Source organism: Protopterus annectens, chromosome 1.part0 (genome assembly GCF_019279795.1).
Source record: "Protopterus annectens isolate FY-2018-M chromosome 1.part0, PAN1.0, whole genome shotgun sequence".
NCBI classification, from domain to species: Eukaryota; Metazoa; Chordata; order Ceratodontiformes; family Protopteridae; genus Protopterus; species Protopterus annectens.
In genome coordinates, this window is record NC_056725.1 from 60,138,796 (window position 1) to 60,165,681 (window position 26,886).

Genomic DNA, 26,886 nt, shown 5'->3' on the forward strand with positions numbered 1-26,886 from the left:
CTCTTCAGCTTTCTAGCAGATTCCTGAAGGATTTGAGCCAAAAGTGACTGGTATTTGGAACTTTTCATAATTCCCTCCACCTTGACAGCCCCAGTTCCAGCTGAAGAAAAGCAACCCCAAAGCATGATACTCCCACTAGCATGCTTCACCATGGGGATGGTGTTCTTTTGGTGATGCGATGTTGTTTTTGTGCCAAATGTACCGTTTGGATTTGTGGCCAGAAAGTTCAACATTTGTCTCATCAGACCATAACACATTTTCTCACATGCTTTTGGAAGTCTTGATGTATTGTTTTGCAAATTTTAGCTAGGCCTGGATGTTGTTCTGTGCATGAAAAGGCTTCTGTCTTGCAACCTTACCCCATAGCCCAGACATATGGAGAATATGGAAGATTGTTGTCACATGGAGTACCCAACCAGTACCTGACAGAAATTCCTGCAGCTCTTTCATTGTTGCTGTAAGTCTCTTGGCAGCCACACTGACCAGTTTTCATCTTGTTTTTTCATCAGTTTTGGAGGGAAGTCCAGTTCTTTCCAGCATCATTGTTTCATATTTTCTTCACTTTTTGATGACTGTCTTCACTATGTTCCATGGTATATCCAATGCAGTGGAAATTTTTTTGTACCCTTCTCCTGACTGATGCCTTTCAACAGTGAGATCCCTTTGCTCTCTAAGCTCTCTGCGAACCATGACTTTTGCTGTAGCAGGCAACTGAGTAAATGTCAAGAAAATCCCACTAGGACAGCTGAACTTTATTTGGGGTCGGAGTCTCTTTAATTGATGGTAGTTGTGTATCGAAAAAGACTGAATGCTGTAATTAAATCAAAAGGTGCTTCAACAAAGTATTAGTTTAAGGGTGTGTGCACACGTATGGAACCAGATTTGTTTGTTTTTCAATTGAATTGTACAGGTTATAGGTCACATTAAAGGTGAAAAAAATTTTGAAATGATTTATTGTGCCCTAATTTTTTTATATCACAAAAACCTGGCATTTTAACAGGGGTGTGTACACTTTTTATATCCACTGTATATCAGTAACTTGGACACAATCCTGTCTCATGCCACGGTCCTGAGAAAGAGGAAATTGCCAGTACAAATACCACACCACCCACATCACATAGCCAAACACAACACATACCCACATATGCAGAGTTTCTCAGTGAAAACTTACCTAAACAGCAGAGACCTCCAAAACACACACAGACATTCCACACACAACACAAAGCACATCACAGATGGCAGACAACACATCAGTGTCTTACAAACATGGCCCATAAGGCATAACAGTAAACTCATGCAGCCCATAAGGCACAACAATAAATCAAACATACAAATGTACTAGTCATTTATGACTCAATTGAGGGGGACTTCGGTGTTGCCAGGCTTGACAAGGAGATCAGTCAGTTGTCTGTGAGGTGCCAGAATCTGCCACTTCACGCACTCACTTAAGTCTCTCCACAGCAAGTACAAGTATGACTGTCACTGTTCAGATTGGTGTGAATGACCTGAGACGTACCTCCCTAGACTATACGAAGATAGACATGAGTGAGCTCTGAGTATGTGTTCCAGGCATGTATGACCCTAGCCCTAAGCAACATCCTACCTTCACCAAGAATACCACAATACCAACAAAACATAGACTTCAACAATTGTCTTAGTTTCTGGAGTCATTCCAAGGGGATCCAGTATCTATCTGCCTGGGATGACATGGTTCACAAGCCTCGATGTTTTGCCAGAGATGGTCTCCACTTGTCACCCCTGGGTTTCAGGATTCTGGCAAAGACTCTTGCCCTTCCTCATTGTGTCTTTTTTAGGAAATGTCCCAAAGACAAATCTCCCAACATAAAAGATCTGTCAAAAAGAAAATTGAAGGTCATGCTGCTTAATGCCAGGAGCCTTAACCTGAAAATACACTTACTGGAGGCTCTCCTCACATTGAAAGATAGACATCTGTGCAGTCACTGAAACTTGGCTCAAGGGTGAGGAGCACACCCCTGCCTTACTAGGCTATACCTCATTCCACACATTCCGATCCCAAAATGAGGTTGGGAAGACTAAGGGTGGTGGAGTTTCTATTTTCATTAAAGACGAGCACATCTCCGGACTGGTTTGCTAGCATGCTGCACTAGAACTACTCCAGGTGCAACTGATAATTGGCAAGACACCCATCCAAGTTACAGCCAGCTGTAGACTCCCCTCCATCACTCAGGGCACCCGCTCCTACCTGGACCTACTTGGTTCCATCAAGGTACCCCCTAACACCCTGATCCTTGGTGACTTCAACTACCTCACCCTAGACTGGGTGATTCCTGCTGTAATGCACTCACCCAACAATTCCATGACTTCATCAGTTTTAATGCACTAGACCAGCTTGTCTCATCTCCCACAAGGAGAGATAACATTCTAGACTTGGTTATCACTAACATGGGTGACCGCTGCACCTCCCCTAATGCAAGTTCTTCCCTGGTGATCAGACCATTGGTCTGTCTCATTTGAAGTGTCTTTCCCGTCCAAAGCCCCCCCCCCCCCCCCAGCCATAACCAGGCTAAAACACTTTTCAAAAGCTGATTATAACCTTCTAATGAAGGGTATCAGTACCTTCACACCACCTCCCCCCTCAGAGGAGAGGATGCAGACAAATATGCTGAACAGTTCGCCAGTGCGGCATACAAGCACCTGTACAACTGCATGGATTCAGCCATAGCCAACTGAACTAAAACCTGCTCCTCAAGGAAATGCAAACTTATCTGTTGGACATACTCTATCAACAGGTTTTACAACAAAAGGAAGAAATTGTTGTCTAAGGGTAAAAAGGCACAAATTCCCATTTGGAAAAACTCCCCATTAGCCTTAACAAACAAATTAGATCACTACTGAAAACTTCCAAAGCCAATTATGAATTGAAACTAGCCTCTTTAACAAAAGCTAACAACAAAGCCTTTTTCAGGTACATCAGGGAACTCCATGACAAAAAGCCCAGGATTTGTTCTGAATTAGTTCTTAATGGTACCACTTACACTGATCTTGTTGACTGAGCCATCACAGTATATTCAGTTTTAACTAAAGTATGTCCTTTCTCTTTCTCTCCTGCTGAATAAACATTTTAAATTGTCACTGCTCACCCATAGTCGGTTGCAGTTTGCACATCACCACTACCCCTTTCTTACTAAGCCCACCTTGCCCCCCCCTTTGCCTTCTCCAGTAGGCTTCAGTCTCTAGCTCTCCTGCTGCTGCTCACCCCCTCATTCACATTGCTTCCCTCTTAGTTTAACTTTCCTTCCCAGTCATCTTCTACTTGTTCATCAGTCTCTATTCTCTGTAGCTATTAGCTCCACTGCAATAGAACTACATAGTACACCTCTCCAGCCTTATTTTCCTCTTCCCTTTCTGCCTCTCTCTCTACTCGCATTCTTGCCACTCTTACTGCTTCCAGATTGTTTTTCTTGGTGATTTCTACAGCCTCCACAGGTGTAGCACCACTCCGTTCACCCTTGCTGCGCTCAGGCTCATGCCACTCCACTACCCTACCCCCATTCCCACCCACCCCCACATCAGTTACATTTATTCTCTCCAGTCCCTGCCTTCCTTCCTACTCAGCCACTCATACACCACTTCCTATATTCTCCCACCCTGACACTGTCAATCACTATATCACATCCTCTCTACCTATCTTCCTCATGCCACAACTATACCCTACATTTCACACAATGCAACACTTACTCAGTTTGATTCAATTTCTAATATTTCTCTCACATTTTTCCTCTTATTGCACTACTTCGCCACCTCATCCACCCCTACAACATCCAGTAAATCTCACTCCTTTATAATCTCCCCTTCCCTCTTCAATGTCTTTCAGACCTGCCTTCTTATATTTACTTTAATTCAGCTATATTCTCTGTCCTGTAAACTCAAACCTAAGTCCTACTATCTCTACAACTTCAGCTATGCTTAAACTCTACACCAACTAATCTACTCCTCTCTGGAGATATCCATCCCAACCACTGCCCTCTTCCCCCTTCCCCTAACCATGCACCCCTTTACATTTCAACTACCTCACCACCTCCTCTTTCACCACTCCCCCCATCCCCTAAATCCTCTCACAAGACCTCCTAAACACAGTACTTTCCTCTCTCAGAATATTCAAAGCCTTGTTAACAAAATCTCTGAGCTTTGTACCTGGATAGCCCATACCTCCCCTCACATTCTAGCCGTATGTGAAACCTGGCCAAAACCCGATATCACAAACACTGAAATACTTCCACCTGGCTACAGTATTTACCACTGTGACAGATCCCACAAAAAAGGGGTGGCATAGCCATCCTTTTCTCAGAAAATCTTAACCTCTCACCTCTTTGCTATCTCAATTCCTGATTTTCACCCAACTGAACTAATTATCCTCAATTGCCATCTAAACTCTCACAATAAATTTACCATTGCTTCCATATATATCCACACAGGCAATAATATCCCAGTCCTTGAAAACATCCCCTCCTGGTTTTCCCTTGATATACCTTATGAAACATTCTTATTTGGAGATGTCATCATTGATTGGGCTAAACTAACAACCAACTCTCCACAAATGTCTATTAACCTACATGGATTCCACCAACTAATAACATCCCCCACCCACTTGCACAAAGCTTCTTCCTCCAGTTAAACTATTGACCGAATCCTCACTAACTCCCCTAACATCTACCACACCACCTGTACCTTACCGGATACCTTAAGTGATCATCTTCCCACCTCCATCCAATGACATACTACTCAAATACCCAAAACACACTCCTACAAAGACTGCTGTAAACTCTAACTTTAATGCCAACTTATTTAACTCCATACTATCCAGCATCAGTTGGGCCTTCATTAGGCAATTCCCTCTCAATGAAGCGGTCTTAAAATTTGACCACATGTTTTGGGATACTCTCAACTCCCTTTCTCCCTCCAGAAAAAAATAGAATTAAAGCTAATTACACCCCCTGGCTATCTAAAGAAACCAGATCACTTATGCACAGAAGAGTGTGTGCTTGGAAAGCATGGGCAAAATCCAAGGCACCACTCCTTTTCAAGCCTACAGGGAACTCGGGAACCTTGTCAAAAACAAATTAACTATGATAAAATCCTACTGCAGCTCACCCCCACTACACTGTAAATCCAATCCATATAAATTCTGTTCTTACCCTTAACAAAATTCTCCAGCCTGGTCACCTGCCAACTCCCTCCTGTTTCCAAAAATAACACTCCACTTGAAACTGCTACCTTTCTCAACAATTACTTCATTGATGCTATCCAGAACTTAACATTAGTCAAAACTCTTGCTCACCTCCTATCCCTGCCAACCCGGTCAACAAAAACCTATTTTCCTTCCAACCTGTTTCCAGTACTTACATCAAATCACTTCTGCTCAAACTCAAACCCTGCTCTCCCTTCTCTGAAAACCTCCCACCTCAGTTCCTCAAACTAGTTGCTGAATCCATAGCCTTCCCCATATCCCTACTAATCAATAGATCTATCCAAGAAGCTACAGTCCCTGACATTTGGAAATCCTTTTTCACAATCCCTCTGCATAAAGGGGGAAATGCTACTTGACCCATCCATCTACAAGACCCATAGCCATTCTTTCCACTATCAAAAATACTTGAAAATGTATTCATACTCTGCTGCTAAATTTTCTCTTGCAGTAAAACCTTCTCACTCCCATTCAGCATGGTTTTCGACCATACCATAGCACCACTACTGCCCCCTTATGTTTTACCCAGAAGATAGCAGAGGCTACAAATAACTAACATAACCTGTCTTTTCCTCGACCTGTCCAAAGCCTTTGACACTTTTTCCCACTCCGTTCTTCGATCTAAATTTGCTAACCTCAATCTCTCCCCTCCTTCACTTCAGTTGTTGACTAGTTATCTATCCAACAGGCAGCAGTCTGGCCAATGGCTCTATTCCTGCTCCCCCTCACTTCACATTACATCTGGCATACCCCAAAGCTCCCTCTTGGGTCCCCTTCTGTTTAACATCTTCGCTAATGATCTTCAGACATCTTGCAAACTATCCTCTCTTATATGGTATGCTGACAACTCGACTCTCATCTTCATTTCCAATAACATGTCTGATCTCCACACAGACTATAGACATCTTTCTGTCCACTGAAAAATGGCTATCTGATAAACAACTCATCCTAATCCCAAAAAAGACTAAACTGTTTTTTCTCCCTTGGTCTCTCTCTCTCTCAGCATGAATCAATCTCTCATCACATCCTCCAATAAGACCATCATAGAACCTAAAACCACACACTATGCTGCTTGGTACTGTCATAGATGCTGAGCTCAAATTTAGCTTTAATGTCTTACAAAGCATAAAAAAACACCAAAAACATGGCCTCCTATACTGAAATAGAAAATGTCTAACTCACGGTGCTAGACACTCCCTAACTCAGGCTCTACTCTTCCCCTCCCTCCTCTATGCTGCCCCAATCTGTAATAACTTATAGATTTCCACCATATCCAAACTTCAACAAACCTACTACAAGGTAGCTAGGTTTGCCACCAACTGACATCACAGCTCTTACTACTGCCAGTCTCAACACTCAGCAATGGCTAGAATTCCATCAACAACTACTATCTCACTTACAGATCTTACACAGTATGGTATACAAACCATCCACCTACCCAGCCCTCTCCTCTCTGGTATCCTCCTATACTCCCTGCAAATACTCTCCACACTTCCAACCAATTACTCCTGGACATCTACCATCCCTACAAAACGGTTGGTAAACTACTCTACAAATCCTCCATAGCCCAAGCTTGGAACAAACTCCCCCATTCACATAAGATCTGTTCCCCACCCTATACACTTCAAAAAAAAAAAACAACTAAATCTTCACCCTCTTAACACTAAGACTTGCCCCTACCTAATCCATTATACTACTATAAATCCTCTCCCCCTCTCCAATGACTTCCATTTACTTATCCTCCCAATATTTTTCTTTTTTTCCTCCTCAATTATAATCCTTCTCCATGATTAAACCCTTAGGCTTCACTGCTCAACCACATGTGCATGATAGTACATGTCTGTGTATAACAAAAAAAAGTTACTTGTAATCACATTACTATGCTACACTTATTCTGTATTTCTTGAACGTACCTATTATTAATCACTGCAACTTATGTATAATATGTGTAGTAATTCACTATATGTGCTTGAAGCTTTCTACTGTAATTCATCTATATTGGAACTCTGTATATCCTAGTAACATTTGTAATCTAAATCGTCTCAACTGAAAATGGATGTCTAGCCTAGTTGGACTAACCTAGTTAACAAATGTCAAATAAAAACCTGCTAGACGATAGTTTCAGAGCAAACTTCAACCCTCTGTCCCCTCAGACCCTTTTGACATCCCCGATACTTGTCCTGCACCTCACACCTCTGTAGCTCAGGTGTTAAAGGCCCCATCCAAGGCAAAGCATACAGCTTCCATGAGACCTGCTAGTATCCCAGGATGTATTCTGCATCATCTCCAGCAAGAACTAGCCTTGCCATTGAGCACCCTATTCAGCCATAACCTAAGTACAGGCTTCATTCCAGCAGAGTAGAGAACTGCCATTGTCTTCCCTTTGCACAAAGGTGGTGCCACTACTGACCCTGGAAACCATCACCCCATTAGCTTGACAAGTCTGATCTGTAAGGCCATGGAGTGTATTATTATGTACCTCCTAAACAAGGCCATAGGCAATCTCCAAGCACTTGACTCCACCCAGTTCAGATTCGTCAAAGACATGTCTTGCCTGTTGAACCTGATTGACTTTTTTGAGACCATCACCAAGGCACTGGATGAGGGAAAGTCAGTACATATAGCTTGCCTTCACTTGGCCAAAGCCTTCAGCACAACCCCCCCACTTGGGCATCATCAAAATGCTAACACAACGTGGCATAAGTCCATATATCACCAGGTGGATGGCCAACTGGCTTACCGATTGAACCCACAAACTCAAAATAGGTGCCTACACCTCCGACAGCAAACCTGTCACTAGTGGCGTTCCCCCAGGATCTGACCTGTGACCTCTACTGTTTGGCATCTACTTTTCAGAGGTCCAGGCAAAGACAAAAGGTCTGTGGCTGACCGTTTGCAGATGACTGTAAATTAGGTGCTGTCATTGACTCCCCCAAGTGATGCTAACATACTACAAGGGGGTCTCACAGCAACAAATGACTAGTGCCAAAGACATGGCCTTAAGTTAAATGCAAAAAAAAATGTATTATCATACCATTCAGCAAAACCACAGCTCCTACTAATTACCACATCAACTGCAACCCCCTAAGCGCACAACCTGTGGTGAGAGACCTGGGTACACAGGTTGACTGCAATCTCACATTCGACCATCATGTAGTGGCAGTGGTTAGAAAAGCCTTTGCTTTGTTCATCTCATAAGTAAAGGGATTGCATCCAGAATTAAGGAGGTTATTACCTCTCTTTACTCCTCCCTCATTAGGCCAGTTGAGTACAACTCCCCATTTGGTATGTTCCTCCAAACACCTGTACCAACTAGAAAGGCCATAGAAACATCTCACAGAGAATCCATGGCCTCCAACACCTGTCGTATGTGGACAGGCTGAAATCACTATCACTCTACTCTGCATCATACAGATTGCTCAGAGGTGATCTGCATCTCGCCTACAAGGCAATCTCAGATCCTGCTCTATTAGAGGTGTTCCATATTCCTAATTCTAACTTGTTGCTGTTAAAGTTATACTACACTTATCACGGTAGTATGTACCTTTACTCATTGAAGACAGTGAGACAGTTCTAATGTTACAACATTAATTTACTGCACACGAGGTTTACATCTAGCTTATCAATGAAAGGTATATACATCAAAAACGTACTTAGTCTTACAGTTTTAGGTCTGCAAGAATAGAATAATCAAAGTCTCTGATACAAAAGAAAAAGTCCCAATCTTTAGTGTCTTTTCTGCCTGCATCAGCAGTTTAGAGAATTTGCCAGAATAATAAGTCTTTCATTTGTAGCTGGTCTGCTGACAGTTTGTTTAAACATTCTGTACCTGAAGGAATAATTCTTTTTGTCCTTGGCATATCTTGCATATCATGTTGACGAGACATAACTGCATACAAGAGTTCATCCTGACCTGCTTGTAGATAATTTTACACAAAGCTGCATAGTTTATAAGAGATGAAATATTTTAGTTCTGATTCTTAACAATGAGTGCCAAGCTATATAGTTTTGCCAAGGTAGGTAACTGAGTTCAAGCTGAGTGCACTCTACAAACTGAAATGCAGAACATTTATTTCACATTTTCAGAAAAATCCATCGAAATCCATTTTAACCTGTTTTTTTACTCAGTCGCACATTACCCAGTCGAAAGGCCTAAATCTAATATGTGACATTAACAAAACCTGCTGGAGAGACGGGTTTGTCTCCTAGAGACTGCCCCTTCTCTGGAATAGACTCCCCATACACGTCAAAGTACGTTACTGACCCTCTTCAGGCTGCACTTGAAGAGGGTCAGTACGTCACTGACCCTCTTCAAGTGCAACCTTGACTTGTCCCAGGGGTCGCACCTGTGTCCCTCATTGACAGAGGTGACAGGTGCTGATTGAGGTTTCTTTTTTGGGGGTGAATTCTTGGCTTGGCTTGTAAGGGCCCCAGGGCCATTAGTCTAGTAATCTGCTATGATCCTATGAGCATCCGAAATGGACACCTGCAAAGCCTCAACAGATGTGCTTCCAGTCAGAACTGCAATGGCCTACAATAAAGTGATGGTAGAGGCATCTGAAAACACAGCTGTGTGAGCCTCCAGGTTTGTAACAACCTGAGAAGCACCTGGCAGAGGCTGGATAGCAGAAGATTCCGGTTGAATCTTTTGACCCTCTGAGTGGGCAATTCTATCCATTATATCTTTAACAAGAAACTTAAGATGCTGGTTCTCAGGATACAAGGAAAGGGAAGAAAGTCTACTGCAAATGGTCTTTGGAATGAATGCCTGGCAAATAGAGGATGACATATGGTCATGAGACACTTCTAGACAAAAGACAGTTATTGGGGCAGTCTTTATGGGGAGTCTGTCTCCCACACTGGCGTTTACCCTTTCTGGATGACATTAACCCCAAGGAGCACAAAAAAAAAGGCAATGGGACACTTAGCTATCCAGCAAATGGATGTAGATCAACAGTGAAGAATGAAAATGCGTTCAACTTTGAAAACTAACACAAGTAAACAGACCACTGAAAAAAATATATTTGGATGAGAAGTTCTGCCTATGGTAAGCATGAACATCACCTTTATGCCCTACAGTACACAAGGGGCATTGAGTGACATTCAGGCATACCTTTTAAATGCAACAGGAAGTCTTTGCTACTGGCTGGACACCAGCTTTTCATAGCAGGGAATCCTGTAGGTTACGGATACTGCAGCAGTGACCACAAGGATATCACATTAGTTTTGAAGGACCTACTTCCTTCTGTTTCAACCGTAGCTCAAACCCCAAGCAAGAAATCTGACAAAGGAAAGCCTGATTCAGCTTCCAAAAACAAGTATTCAAGAAAAAAAGGTCTTCAGACCCATCAACATCTTTGGATCATCTTTAGTGTCACCATTAAAAATACCAAAGAAATAGCATCCAGCTTCCACTGATCCTACTACTTTGAAAGCAAAATCCCATTCCATCCATTTGTCTTATTCACCGATTCCAAAATCTGCTTAACTTCCTTCCACCTTTGACAGAAGTCTCCATGTAAGCAGTCCAGGCCAATGTCTACTGGCTGTTTGCTGTGGACCTCCAGGAGCTTGTCCAATGCCAAAGTGGATAAGATGGATGATGAGGAAATTTCCTCAGAGGTCACCTCCAGATTGGGGATAATTTAGTCAGTCTCCCATCAGATCTTTAAGGCTGCCCATTACCAGTCCTCCTTTAGTTATTCCTATTATCTGGGCTGTGTTTTTAGAGCCCTCAGATCCAAGATCATTGGAAGTGTGCTTGTCTGATGGAAGACAGGTTGTTCAACTCCAGTTGCTCAGCTGAGCCATCTGGCTCTGAATCTTCTGGAGCAGGAGGAATCTTGAGGCCCAAGTGTTTGCACTCATCTGGGGGATCAGGTTAGACTCACAAATTATTGTAGCCATCCTTGTCCCTCGAGGGCTTTGGAACTGGACGGCTCGGGTCTGACTTCATCCTCAGGGGATTCAGGGGTTGGCAGTACAGGAGATTTTGGCTCCAGTGCCTCTGCTTTTTTTTCTCCCATAGGGACTATGCCTTCAAGATTACGGAGAGAACCTTCTCTTTACCTAGAAAAAAGACATTCCTCACCTACCATCTACAATAAAATATCTGTACAGACTCCCCTGTCACTTGATAACTCACCAAACCATCTCACTGATGAGGTTCCTTGGAAGAGAATGTGTGAAGGGAGACATTTGGATTCCCCTCAGGAATCTCTCACTGAGGACATAGACTTTGATGAAGAAGAAGGTTCACCCAGATCTCCACCTGAGTACATCTGCTTTTGAGCTGTACTTGGAACTCCTAAAGTAAAAAGGTGGCTGGTCAACCAGCACTCTTGTCCCAAGAGGAGTCAATGTTTCAGGTGGTTTTTGGGTTTGGCCTAGTTAAGTCTTGGGTGACCCCCCCCCCCCAGCTGATGAACTTGCAGAGCTGATCTCATGTTGGGCTAGAAAGGAACTGGATACTGTGGAGCCCATCGCCAAGCATCCAGATAAATGTTCAGCCACCCAGAAGGACTGAACACAGTGGACGAAGGGGATGCTGGTGAATGACATGGTTATGGCACCAGCTACTAAGGAGCTTACAGAGCAGAGCTCTTCAGTCAGTCCCTCTAACAGGGAATCTAGGGCTTTGGACAGATTCAGAAAGGGAGTTTATGCTTCAGTGACCTTTGCTCCTCTGTCATTGAATTACTTGGCATGACATTGCAAAGAGATTTGACTAAAGAGCTCTCCAAATCTCTTTCTTGGGTCCCTGTCTGTGAAGGACCAAAATATTTAACACGCCCATGAGGTTGATACCCCTCACTGCAGGGGGTATCTCACAGGCAGCCGATTCAGGCATAGCCATTAGGAGACATGCCTGGATGCACCTGTGTTATTGTGGAGCCTTTCAAATCTTCATTTATCAATGCTGCATTTGATGAATCTTCCCTGTTTATCCAAAAAGTGAGAGAACCTTTCTGGAAGACCTTGTTTACTTTGTTCTCACACAGCAAAAGGGATAAACTGTATAAAACATAGCAGAAACAGTTAACATTATGCTAAGCATATCATGCTGGAGGGATAGATTCCTGTCCCAGAGACTTCCCATACTCTGGAACAAACTAACCATTCATGTCAAGCAAAGCTCCTCATTGGCCCTCTCTAAGAAAAACCTTGATGACTGGATGGGAAATGGAAAATTCACCCCTGGGATCACTTCTGCAGCACTGCTTGACAGGGCCACAGGAAAATAATTTTCTTGGGTGGGGAAAGCCAGGGAACCTTTTTGGCTAGGCTTATATAGGCCCCAGGGCTGGTAGCCTAGTATCTACCTATGAACCTATGGAGGATCCATTTTGCTACTCAAAGACCTTTTTCCCGGCGTCAACACAAATCCAAGACTCACAAGGAGATGGTTCTCCCGGAGGCAGAGAGGAGAACTCCTAATTGAAGACTGCCCCCTGCAGCAGAGGTGGCACATAGTACCAGGGTTTCTGGGATTCCTTTTCAGGCAAACCCTACCTGTGCTCCTGACTATTGCCCTCTAGAGGCAGTTGGAGGACATGTGTGTCTGCACCAAAAAGCCTTGGCATCCATCACAAATATTCCTAGGTACATAGAATTGTATCTAGAGGTTGTATATCATACCATATTCCTCCTTCAAGAATGAAAAGAATCCCTGATGATCCACCCAATCAGAGGGAGGCAGAAGCGTTGGGGAAAAAAAAGCTGCTCAGAGTCATCCAGAAGGCCCCCCAGACCAGATAAGATGTGGGACCTACTCAAGATCCTTTTTACCGGCAACTTGAGATCTATCCTGGATCTCTGCAAACTAAACCAATACTTTGACCATTCAGAACCTTGAATATTTCACAGTTCAGTCCATTTTGCCCCCACTGTGAAAGGATGATGGATGTGTTTGATAGATCTTCAGGATGCGTACTACCACATCAAAATGAACATTTATTTTATTTTTTATTTTACATTTGTTGACCGGGCTAGTCCAACTGGATACATGTCCATTTTCAGTAGAGGCCCGGGGAGAAAAGCTCCATTAGTTGTACACTTTCACAAAAAGGCATAAAAGGTTACATGAGAAACATAACAAGTAAAACAGATAAAAAATAAATTTGTAATTTTTTTTTTTTTTTTTTTTATATGTTAACAAGGGTAATGGTAGAGAAAAGAGTTAGCATTAGTCTGGATTAGTGCAGGAGCAAAGCCAGTGTTTGAGATACATTTTTAGTTGGTATTCGAAAAGTTTGAAAGAGGTTAAAGAAGTGATATCAGAGGGTAGTTTATTCCATGTTTTTCCAACAGAGTTGGAGAATAAACTGTCACCTGCATTATTGTTAGGTTTGGTAATATTAATCAGAAGTTTATTAGAAGAACGTAGTTGTTTCAGGTTGTTGAATGGAGAAATAAGGCTAGAAAGTATTGGTGTGTTGGTTGGCTGATATAGAATCTTATAAGCAATTAAGATCTGTTGAAGTACAAGTTGGTTAGGAAGTTCCATCCAGCCTAGTTCTTTTAGGTTCAAGCAGTGATGAGTTCGAAAAGGAGATCCAGCAGTGAATCGAGCTATGTTATGATAGGATGTTTCTAGTTTCTTCATGTTTTTGGAAAGATTAGTGTAAATGGGGGAAGCATAGAGAAGAGTGGAGATTAGGTGAGATCTAGCAATGGTGGACCTTGCTGTAGGTGTTAGGAAAGGTTTGATTCTGTAAAGGGATCCTATTTTTTTTAGTTTAGTTTATTTCCCTATGGCCTGTTCTGTATCCACCTTGTATAGTGGACCCCAGTCCAGATTTCCTGTCTCACCCCACAAGGATGACTCACATGGACATAACAGGCCTCAAGCTGACCACATGGTTTCTCTAGTTCAACTGATTGCTAGACAGCCCAGGCTTTCTCCCCAGTCCATCATATTTTATTACCTTTTCAAATGGCTTCCACTAGTAACTTTTCCAAGTATATGGAAGAAATTTGCTTTATGGGCCCTTGAGAGAATTTGACCATTTTTTTCTTCCCCTAAGTCAACTGTACTTGAGTTTTTAGCTTCAATTTTTGATGAAGGGGATATTTTTTTGACTATTAAGGTGCAGTTGGCGTCCATTTCACATTGTTTCGTCTGGGTGAAAATTATTTTTCCTTAGCTTCATCTAGATTATGCAAAGGATTTCTCAAAGAACCTTCTTGCTTTGGCCTACAGTTAAGGATCTTCCTAAGGATTTTAACTACCCTGCTTCAAAGTCTGACCTAAGGCACCTGTGAACCTTTAGTCAAAATGGACCTTAAGTTTCTGTCCTGGAAAAACATTTTTCTAGTTGCTGTTACATCAGCTAGATGATCATCCGAACACCAAGTTGTCTCACCCAAGCCTCCTTTACCTGGTTTTCCACAGAGATAGGGTTTCCTTAAGGGCCAACCTGTCTTTTTTGACTAAGATAGCTACCATGTTTAATGTCTACCAGATCATTAACCTAATTTTCTTTCCAAAATTTTCAAATAAGGGAGAGTACATGCTCCACCTTTTGGATGTACATAGGAAACTTCGATTTTATCTCTCAAACCACACATTTCTGGAAGGGCAGACCTGTTATTTGTATCCTTCTGTCTTAACAGATTGGGCATGCCAGTTTCTAAAGCTGCCTTGGCCAAGTGGTTAACAGACTGCATATCCTTTATCTACAGTAAAAGAAGGGTTATACTTGTCCAAGCCCCCTAGAGCTCATTTCCCTAGGTCTATGGCTGTATCCTCAGCCTTTTGGTCAAGAACTTCCTTAGATGACATTTGTGTAGCTGCCACTTGTTCTAATGCTCATACCTTTATTGCTTATTACAAATTAGATTTAGTTTCTAGGAACAGAGCTGGTTTTGGCTCTGCAATACTCTGAAACATCCTTCCATGAGGACCACCCAAAGTTCATCTAGCTGGGGACTCTGTCCCATCAGTTAAGGAATGAATGAAAATGACAGCATCAAATAAAAAAAAAGTCTCGTACTCACCATAATGTTGTGTATGTGTTGTCTGTTTTCATTCTTTCTTGACTTCCTATGCTCCTAACCCCTTCCCTTTGCTTCTAGAGAGACCTAATGAATATTACTTTGGTAACTATTGTTCCTGGTTTGAGCTTCAGTTATATTTTTTTAACCTATACATTTTTAAGTTTCCTTAAGGTGTTATCCATTGTTTGTTGAGGGCAGCAAACTCTGTATGAGGTATGTTTGGTTGGCGAAACATTACAGATAAGGGACAGTCTGGAAGAAGCAGCCAGGTCTGGTCCGAGACCAATCATTTGAGAAAAAATGAATACAGATGTAATGCTATGGTGAGTACATAACTTTTTTTCTCATGCCCCTAGTAGGCGGAGTGTTGGGAGGGGATGCCCAAAGCTTTGTCAAGCTGCCCTTTGCAGGCGGGATAAACTCGCATAGCTTAGACTGCTGCAATGGCAATTCATTAGAGCATCTATTGTTATGGTAAGATTAATTATACAACTGAGTTTTCCTCTAGTTTACAACTTTGGTTTACTTCAATCACTGGCACCCCTGGGTGTATATTTTTATGAAATAACTCAGTTATACAAATAATGACTGCTATGCCTTTTTTGTCTCCAGGTGAACTTCCACAGTTTATTTTAGGAAAATCACCCTCCATGTTTCAGCTTGAGTTGAAATGCCAGCCTTTGCGTAATTCTAAAGAGATGAAATGTGTGTTAAGGAAGAGCAGCAGCAGGAGATACCGATACAGTGTTGGAGGTAGGAGCCTACATTTTTTTTAAACTTTTTAGCTTTTTGTCTTTGAGTAAATCTTAATATGACAGAGATCTGATGCCCTAGACAATTCCGTGGAGACAACTGGTAGATGGCCTTAACACCACTGGAGAGAGTGCATGAGCAATCCTTAAATACAAAACATTGAATAGTTCATAAGTATGCTGCATGTATTTTGATGTAATGGTATATAAATATCCTAGACATGAGCATCGTTAGAATATTATGTTTACACTGTCAAGTTCTGTTTTTTTTTTATTGTTGAGGAAATGAAAAATAGAATTTCAGTTACAGTTATAAGTTGGAGGTATTAGTGGATGCTTCTACAATTAGACATTTGTAATCTGTAAGAAAGAAATAGGGGGTCCTAAATGAAAGACCAGCACTGGCAGAGTTTTTAGTAGAATCTACAACAGAAGCTGCCATTAAAAAAGGAAAAAAAGGAATAATTAGTAGAGCATATAAAATATTGCATGATAACTATAAGAATCAATCAGAGGAGGTTACAAAGGATTGGGAAGAGAAACTGGATAAGCAATTCACAAAAAAACAATGGGAGGATATATGTACGTCTCCCAAATAAGCAACAAAATCTAGATTTAGGATTTTTGGTTGGAAATCTTTACATGGATATTGTACCTCAAGTAGACTCCAGAGAATTTTTCCTCGGGTAGACAGCAAATGTTGTGGAGGTATGACGCGGAAGAAAGAGGTACTGGGAGTGTGGTGGGTTGGAGGACTGTAAGGGATTCCCTGTAGGATTCACTGTGGGAGATACAAGGTGAGTGGATTGGTGTGCTGAGGGAGATGATTTTTCTGAGCTACGATACAGAATGGGAATTGCCTAGACACGCTAAGGCCTTGCTGTGTCTAATTATGGTGGCTGCCAAAAAAAGCAATTGCTAGAAAGTGAAAATAAAAATCTAAACCAACTATATTAGAAGTAATGTGTATGGTAAAAGAGATAAAACAACTGGAAGTGATATCTTTAGAAAAGGTTATTAATACTTTGTGGGGTAGCCTGCTAATCTGAACTTTATTAAATAAGAAACTAACAAAATGACTAATATCACTAGACAGCTATCGGAATAAATATTAATGCATACAAACTAAAACACTTTTAACAAAGATCGCTTTTGTACCAAATACTTAATCAGGTTTGTGTGCTATAATTGCTAAGGTGGAAAAACAGTGAAAAATGGTTAAAAAAAAATAAAGCATTAAGGCCCTGGGGATCTGTTCAAGTGTGACATGTAAGCACTTAGATTGAATGAACAAAAGTGCACTCAAGAATATCAGAAAACAGCACCAATGTCAGTTATTTTCATTGTAAAATATTTACAATGCTTAATATTTGTTTTTAACAATATTAGCATGTAATGTCAATATTAATAAGTCCCACATCAGACTTTTAATAGCTTTTAAATAGTGATGCAGTTTTCTGAATTCTAGTATGCTTTTTATGAGCAATAATTAAGCCCCAGTTTTCTAAAAGAGTTCAGTCTGTTGCCACAGTAGTTCACATTTTTCTAATAGATAAGTGTCTCCCCTTCTAGTTCCAAAGGGCCCACATAATCAATAATTTGAAATTTAAAGCCAGTGTGTGTTTTGTGAAGCTGCAGGTGCTGAGTCAGTGCATTTTGCACTTGGTTCTAATTTTGGAAAGATGGCCAGAAATACTCCTTCCCTCCAGTAGAGCTCTTTGGAGTGTGTACCTTTAACTCCAAGTGGGTGTGGCTTCAGCATTTAAAAAATGAAGTTATTACCTTACAATTATAACAAATACTAATTGACAGAGGTCATATATCAATACAATTGTGTTTGCCATCATGTATGCTTCAAGATAAAATATTCTGACACCTTGTATGCAGCCTGGTTTTAGAATTATTAATGCAAATATGAACAGCCAATATTTGACGCCTAGAGGCGCAGTAGGTGGTAACTGCAGAAACGCCTGGAGACGTTACTCGGCTGTAACGAGTTAAGTCTGTTGAGCATTTTTCCCCACGCAAAATGCTTCACAGTCATTGCAGCTTGCCCTGTAAACCAAATGCATTCAGTTAGTCACCTCCTGAGTTGGTTTTAATCAGCTTCTTTAAATAAGGGCAGAAAAAAAATCTCCTTCCTGTATGTGCCGAGAGAAGATATAGTTGGCTCCACACTTATTGGTGCATGTATCCAATTGTCTGGATCTACCTTCAACCCAAATCCTGATGTTACACAAAGGAAGGAGGTTCAAAAAACATTTGTTTCCTAAGTGGGCTATGTTGAGGACTACATTTCAGTTGGTATCCCGTAAGAATAGATTAAATTTTAATTTTCTATCAGTACATTTTGAATATTACACATTCTCTAACCCATGAATCTCTGTTAATTAGACACCCAAACAACTGCCACCTCATGACATAACACAAGCAACACATAGATGACAAAGTCAGTGTGCAAATCAGTCACAGCCCTTAAGGCCAAGCACAATGCCAGACACACTTTTCATAGGTGACTCCATAGTCAGACACACTGACGTCCCACTCACCAGACTGAACAAGGAGAGGGTCACAGTAAGCTGTCTGTCGGGCGCTAGAATCCGCCACATAACACAAGCACTCGGGTCACTCCACAGCAAGTACAAGTATGACTCAGTCATTGTCCATGCCAGTGTGAATGACCTGAGACGTACCTCCCTGGACTATATGAAAAGAGACATAAAGGGAGCTCTCAGATTATGTAGCCCAGGCTGGTATGACCCTGACCCTGAGCAGTATCCTACCTTCACCAAGAATGATGCCACAGTACAGAGACAAAATCATCAGTTTTAATAATTGGCTTAATTTCTGGTGTCATTCTAAGGGGATCCAGTGTCTGTCTGCCTGGAATGACATGCTTGACAAGCCACGCTGCTTCGCAAGGGACGGCTTGCAGCTATCACCCCTGGGTTTTCGGATATTGGCAAAGGCTCTTGCCACCCCCATAGTGCCTTTTTTAGACAAGGCTCAAATTCTAAACCCACCGCCCTAGAAAACAATAATGGAAAAAAACTAAGGGTAATGCTGCTCAATGCCAGAAGTCTAAATCTCAAGATGCACGCCCTTGAAGCCCTCCTCAGTATGGAGAACATCGATGTCTGTGCTGTGACTGAAGCCTGGTTCAAGGCTCCTAAGAGTACCCTGGCACTATCAGGTTTTACCTCATATCATGCCTTCTGGCCCCAAATCCCGGACCGTACCACAAAAGGAGGGGGTGTATCCATATTCATCAAGGATACCCACACCTCCAGGCTGGTGGCAACTCACGAAGCATCACAGACCATTCAGGTGCAATTAACCATAGGCAAAACTGCTCTACAGTTTGTAGCATGTTACAGGCCACCCTCTCAAACTCAGGAACCCCACACAGCCTTCCTGAAGACACTGGAGAGTATAAATGTCTCTCCAAACACCATCATATTGGGTGACTTCAACTACCCAAACATAGACTGGGAACATTACTCAAGCCCCTGTACCCTAGCCCAAAGGTTCCTGGAGTTCATAAACTCAAATGCTATGGAACAACTTGTCACCATTCCCACAAGAGGTGAAAATATACTAGACCTGATCATCACAAACATGGGGACAAAATGCTCCACACCGGAAGTATATCCTTCATTGGTGAGATCAGACCATAAACTAATCTCACTGGAGATCCACATCCGCCCCACCCCCAACAAAAGACCACAGTGAAGAACTTCTCAAAAGCCAACTTCACACTTCTTAAGACTGGTGTGGTATCCTTCAAGGCCCCTGAGCCATTGGAAACCACAACCCACGCTGCTGAATCCCTTACAAATGCTTTCTACGAGCACCTCCAGGATTGCATGGATCAAGCAATCCCAAATAAAATCAAGACCCTTTCCACCAAAGGCAAGCACTCGATCTGGTGGACCCCAACCATAAACAAACTTTACAAAAAGAGGAGAAAGCTACTACAAGATAGAGCAAAATCCCTAAAAGGGAAGACATCTCTGATCAATACTAGTAAAAAACTACGATCACTCATAAAATCATCCAAGGCCAACTTTGAGAGAAAAATCACCAAGGACTCAAAAGACAATCATAAGGCCGCCTTTAGCTATGTTAGAAATCTGGGTGGAAACTCCCAGATATGCTCAGAATTAGTCCAAAATGATACAAAAATCACTGAACCCACAGACATTGCAAACATACTGGCAGACAGGTTCAGTGAAAATTTCTCTCCTCCCCAAAGGAGAAATATCTATCCCAGCAGAGTGTAGCCTCCCAATCATCTCAAATGCCCAGGTGAGAGCTGCTCTCTCTAAAGCTAAAAACACAGCATCAATGGGACCGGATGGTGTCCCCGGTTGTGTGCTACATGAACTCAGAAGAACTAAACCCACACATAAGGCTGCTGTTTAATCTTAGCCTTACCACAGGATACGTATCCAAAGAGTGGCGTACGGCAACTGTGGTCCCACTCCACAAAGGCGGTGCTTCTCAGGAGCCTGGTAATTACCGTCCCATAAGCTTAACAAGCCTGGTCTGCAAAGCTATGGAGAGGATCATAATGGAACTCGTAAATAAAGACATAGGGGACCTACAGACCTTGGATCCTACCCAATTCGGCTTTGTCAAGGGCAGATCATGCCTCTTGAACTTGGTTGACTTTTTTGAAACAGTCACCAAGGCCATTGATGAAGGTAAGAAAGTTCACACAGCCTACCTTGACCTTGCAAAAGCGTTCGACACAATACCCCACTCGGGTATCATAGAAAAGCTCACCAGCTTAAATGTAAACCCATATGTCACAAGATGGGTTGCAAACTGGCTCAAGGACAGAACCCACAGGGTTAGAGTTACTGTTGCCATGTCAGATTCCAAGCCGGTCACAAGCGGTGTCCCACAGGGCTCAGTCCTGGGCCCCCTCTTGTTCAGCATCTACTTTTCAGAGGTGCAGGCAAACATAGGAGGATTGTGGCTGACAAAGTTTGCAGATGACTGCAAACTGGGCGCCATAGTTGAAAATCCATCAGACACAGATATCCTTCAGAGAGGTCTCATAGAAACGGATAACTGGTGCCAGAGCCATGGCCTTAAGCTAAACGCCAAAAAATGTATAGTCATACCCTTTGGTAAAAACAAGGTAACCCCAAGTTACCACATGGGTGGCAATCCATTAAGCACAGAAGAGGTTATCAGGGACCTGGGGACCCAAGTTGACAGTAACCTTTCTTTTGACACACACATTGCCAAAGTGGTTAGGAGGACCTTCTACATTGCCCACCTGATTATGAAGGGATTCACATCCAGATCAAGGGAGGTCATTGTTCCCCTGTACTCTTGACCTATCAGACCAGTGATTGAGTACAAAGTCCCATTCGGAATATATCTTACCCGACACCTGCAGCAATTGGAAAGACCCCAAAAGTTCCTCACCAAAAGGATAAAGGGGCTCAAAAATATGCCATATGCTGCCCGACTGAAGAAACTCCAGCTCTATTCAGTCGCATACCATCTGCTCAGAGGTGACCTGTGCCTGACATACAAGGCCATGTCCAACCCGGAATTAATGGACATGCTCCACCTCAAAAAAATCCAAATCCACCAGAGCCACAAGAGCAAGAGACTTAAACCTCAACACGGATATAAATAGGACGTGCTGGAGGGACAGATTAATCACCCAGAGACTCCCTATGCTGTGGAACAGAATCCCGGTCCATGTGAGACAGAGCACCTCGCTGACTCTGTTCAAGAGGAATCTTGACCAGTGGATGGGAGATCGTAGGTTTACCCTGGGGATCACCTCTGTATCACTGCTGGACAGAGTCACGGCAAACTAATGGGTATAGTATTCTTCAACCTAAGGGGTGGTGAAAGCCACACAACGCTGGCTAGGCTTATAAATGCCCTAGGGCAGATAGCCTAGTATGAGCCTATGAACCTACAGAGGGAAGTGTGAAGTGTTTGATGCCAGGCTAAAAAAAATAGATTTGCATTTCTTTTTTAATTAACTACTAGTAACACACTTTATGCAAAATGTGTGTAGCTTTGGCACTTTTTCTCTTGTGAATGTAAAAGGAGATAAAAGTTGGAAAAAAAATCTACACTCTGAATTTATAAACTCTAGCATCTGCTGTGCCAGCAGGTCATTAATGTAATTGCAGCAGCTTAAAAGTATCAGCTGACTTGAAACATGAAAAAAAAGCAGTCATTAAAATGCAGAGAATTTAAATACATGCTTGGGTCCTGTGTATTGGTAGCTCTCTTTCTGGCTGATGTAATTAAGCTATTGTCTTTCACAGGAGGCTGAACTGATTCAGTCAGTTTTGCTGTGAGAAAGCCAACCGCTAGAAAAAATGGATGTATTGTTTCTGCAAAAAGAAATGCATTTTTTTCTGCAGTGCAACTGTAGAATTGTAATGTATAAATATTTGAAAGTGGTCTTGTTTCTGTCATGTCTTTTATTGGAAGATGATGAGGTGACCTTTTCCATATAAATTTGCTTTCTTGCAATTTCTGCTCGTTTAGTAACTTAGTAAGGGTTAGTAATTTTAAGATTAAAAACCAAGAAAATAAAGCAGAACCAGCACCGAATCTACCAATAATCCACCAAGGTGCCTGGAAAAACGGAGCTGAGATATAGAAATATTGTCAAATCATTTATTTAAGCCACAAACACCAAGCACCAAATATCAACACCATAAATGTGCACCATATAGCTGAACTGGGAAAAAGGTGGAGTTTTACTTTGAAAGAATAAATATTTAAATAAGGAGATTTATGCCAACACAATTGGTTGTTTTAAACTTTGAGAATTGTGCTCATTGGTTTTAATTAATTGATGATTATATAAGTATGGGAAATTATATGGCACTGGTCATCTGATGAAGTCAAATTTTGTATGACGAAAATGCATTCATATGTTTCAAGGCGTTTATGGTGTTGATATTTGGTGCTTGGCATTTGTGGCTTAAATAAACGATTTGACAATAATTCTATATCTCAGCTCCGTTTTTCCAGCCACCTTAGTGGATTATTCATTTTAAGATTAAGACATTTCAATTTATCTTGCTTAGCGATTTTCTTCAAATATGCCTGTCAGCTTTGCAGTCTTATTTTGTTAATCCATGTGCACTTTCGTCATGCACATTTAACCTGTAATTGCCACCAAACGACAAAATGCCACAGACCTTAGAACACACCGAAGTCCACAGGTGTTGAATAATACCACAAGGAAAAAATCTTGTTAACCAGTCTTACAGGTTTTTAAATATCTTTTTATTTTTTATTTTTGATTATTTATGATAATGTATATCAGATTTTCAGACTTCCACAAGTATTGTTTTTTATTGAGACATATAGCATATTCACATTTTATTATTTATTTATTTTTTAATATATTGAGTAATAAGGGTTAATGATTATAAGCTTAAGTATTATATTTCAAAGTATGTTAGGTATCAATATATATTTGTTTTATGGAATTTAAGTAATTCATGGGGTAGTTTAATTAGGTATATTTATTTAAAATATTTTATTTTTTTTTATTCAAATAGATCAGTGTGCTTACATATGGAATGCATTTATCAGGATGCATGGCTCTATATGAATTGTTCCCAAAACAACATATTCAAAATTTGTAATTAATATATTAGCATCACAAAGGATTTATATACATATTTACTTGCCCTGTGTCTTGGGATAAACAGCATTGTATATACAAATTTTGATAATGAAAAAGCACGGTTGCACTTAAAACAAAATTCACACTGAAAATGTATTACAATGGTTAATTATATAATTGTTCATTTTAATTATTTAATTGACATAATTATTGTATAGTAATATATATAGTAGTATATTAACTGCATGGCCACACAGTCATTGTAACTTGAAAAAGCCTGGGATACGCCAGGCGAAAGCGCTTGTTTTTTATCGTACCTGTGGATTAATAAAGAAGTTAGGTTTTCTATACAAAGATTTGGTCTTGGTATTTCCAATAAGGATATTTAAAAACCTGTAAGACTGGTTAACAAGATTTTTTCCTTGTGGTATTATTCAACACCTGTGGACTTCGGTGTGTTCTAAGGTCTGTGGCATTTTGTCGTTTGGTGGTTTCTTCTTTGTGCATTTCTACATTTTACTTGTTAACCTGTAATTTCACTGTCTGCCTTTTTAAGCTGTATTGGCTCATCATTTTATTATGTAGGTATTGCTTCTATTTATTACACAATAGGGTTATTTAACATTTTAAAGTTAAGAGGCTGTGGCACCTGTCTCCACTCAGCTGGAGTATAGTGAAAATATTTAGCTGTATATTATAATATTTGATTTAATCAAAATCAGCAGTTAACTGGAGGTCCCTGACCAACTAACGTGATGGCAATACTATTGAGACAGGAAGTAAGATATGTGAAATTGGAAAATTCTGCTAGCCGTCTGTTGGAATTGTGTGTATAAAAATAAGTTGTGTGAAAGGCAGTTACCATGGGTAAGAACACAAGATGATGCAGTGACTTAGAGGGAAGAAGGGTAAGAAAGAAAGCCCTAGGGTGCTAGGTCAAACACTAAGCTCTGAAGGTGACGTTTATGTACTCTAACTGGGCGTAGATGTTGAAGATTAATACATGGGACCGCATTGCATATTAGCTTTATGCTCTTGGGGCCAGGTCATACATTGTGAGTGCTTAGGCTTGTAATGCACTTTTATTTTAGCCATCTTTGGTAACAGGGGTGACTGTTAATATTTGGTGGCAATGTATACTACCAGAAAATATTTGTAAAAGCTGCAAGGTTTGTGATTTTTTTTCCCTAACCCTCTAGGCATCAGTTAACTGCTATTTTTTTCAGAAAAGATTAGCATTTTTGTGCCTTGCTGGCATTTTTGTCATTTTATGTGATTTCTATATATGGTCACAGTGTCATTCGTGTGTGTCTGTGTATGTATGTCTACATATATATATATATATATATATATATATATATATATATATATATATATATATATATATATATACACACACACACACACACACACACACACACACACACACACACACACACACACACACACAGTGGATATAAAAAGTTTACACACCCCTGTTAAAATGCCAGGTTTTTGTGATATAAAAAATGAGACCACAATAAATCATTTCAAAACTTTTTCTACCTTTAATTTGACCTATAACCTGTACAATTTAATTGAAAAACAAATCTGTTAGGGGAAAAATATAAAAAATAAAAAAAACATACAATAAGCTGGTTGAATAAGTGTGTACACCCTTAAACTAATACTTTGTTGAAGCACCTTTTCATTTAATTACAGCATTGTCTTCTTGGGTACATACCTGCCATGTGATAAATCCCCAGAAAAGTTCAGCTGTCCTAGATGGATTTTCCTGACATTTACTCAGTTGCCTGCAACAGCAAAAGCCATAGTTCGCAGAGAGCTTAGAGCATCAAAGACATCTCATGGCTGAAAGGTATCAGTCAGGAGAAGGGTACAAAAAAATTTCCACGGCATTGGAAACACTATGGAACACAGTGAAGACAGTCATTAAAAAGTGGAGAAAATATGGGACAAAAGTAATGTTGCAAAATACTGGACATCCATCCAAAATTGATGAAAAGACCAGATGAAAGCTGGCCAAGAAACCTACAGCAACACTGAAGGAGCTGCAGGAATTTCTGGCAAGTACTGGTTGTGTACTACATGTGACAGCAATCTCCCATATTCTCAATATGTCTGTGCTATGGAGTAGGGTTGTAAGTCGAAAGCCATTTCTTACACACAAAAACATCCAGGCCCGGCTAAAATTTGCAAAACAATACATAGTCTCCCAAAAGCATGTAGGAAAATGTTTTATGGTCTGATGAGACCAAGGTTGAACCTTATGGCCACAATTCCAAAAGATACGTTTAGCATAAAACCTCTTTGCATCACCAAAAGTACACCATCCCCACGGTGAAACATGGTGGTGGCAGTATTATGCTTTGGGGTTGCTTTTCTTAAGCTGGAACTTGGGATTTAGTCAAGGTGGAGGGAATTATGAACAGTCACAAATACCAGTCACGTTTGGCCCAAAACCTTCAGGCATCTGCTAGAAAGCTGAAGATGCAGAGGAATTTCGCCTTTTAACATGACAATGACCCCAAGCATACATCCACATTAACAAAAGAATGGCTTCACAAGAAGAAAATTTAAGTTTTGGAATGGCCCAGCTAGAGCCCAGACCTAAATTCAATAGAAAATCTGTCGGGTGACCTGAAGAGGACTGTGCACAAAAGATGCCTTCGCAATCGGACAGATTTGGAGCACCTTTGCAAGGAAGAGTGGGCAAATATTGCCAAGACAAGATGTGCAATGCTGATATACTCCTACCCAAGAAAACTGAATGCTGTAATTAAATCAAAAGGTGGTTCAACAAAGTATTAGTGTAAAGGTGTGCACACACATCCAACCAGCTTATTGTACATTTGTTATTTTTTGTATTTATATTTTTTCCCTTGGATTGTTTTTCAATTGAATTGTACAAGTCATAGGTCACATTAAAGGTGGGAAAAGTTTTGAAAAGATTTGTGGTCTCATTTTATGTGGCATTTTAACAGGGGTGTATAAATTTTTTGTACCCCAGTGTGTGTGTGTGTGTCTGTGACATAGAGCAAAAACACCCCCCTAACTATATATATCAACTCCAGGGTAGTACAACGACCAAATGAATGTCGATCATATGGTCTGTCAATCTTATGAGGTAGACCCGTATGTATATATAAATATAGATATGTGTATATATATATATATATATATATATATATATATGTGTATATATATGTATATATATGTGTGTATATATATATATATATATATGTGTGTGTGTGTATATATATATATATATATATATA

At 40.8% G+C, this 26,886-nt stretch overlaps 1 protein-coding gene across 1 annotated transcript in view; it reads left to right on the forward strand.

Annotated features, from left to right (window-relative positions):
- The window catches only part of LOC122811525, a 1,751,548-nt gene that overhangs the window by 800,487 nt on the left and 924,175 nt on the right, over window positions 1–26,886 (forward strand). Inside the window, exon 6 of the mRNA XM_044083457.1 lies at window positions 15,839–15,979. Coding sequence (XP_043939392.1) covers window positions 15,839–15,979 — 141 coding nt within the window. The remainder of the gene's footprint in view (window positions 1–15,838; window positions 15,980–26,886) is intronic.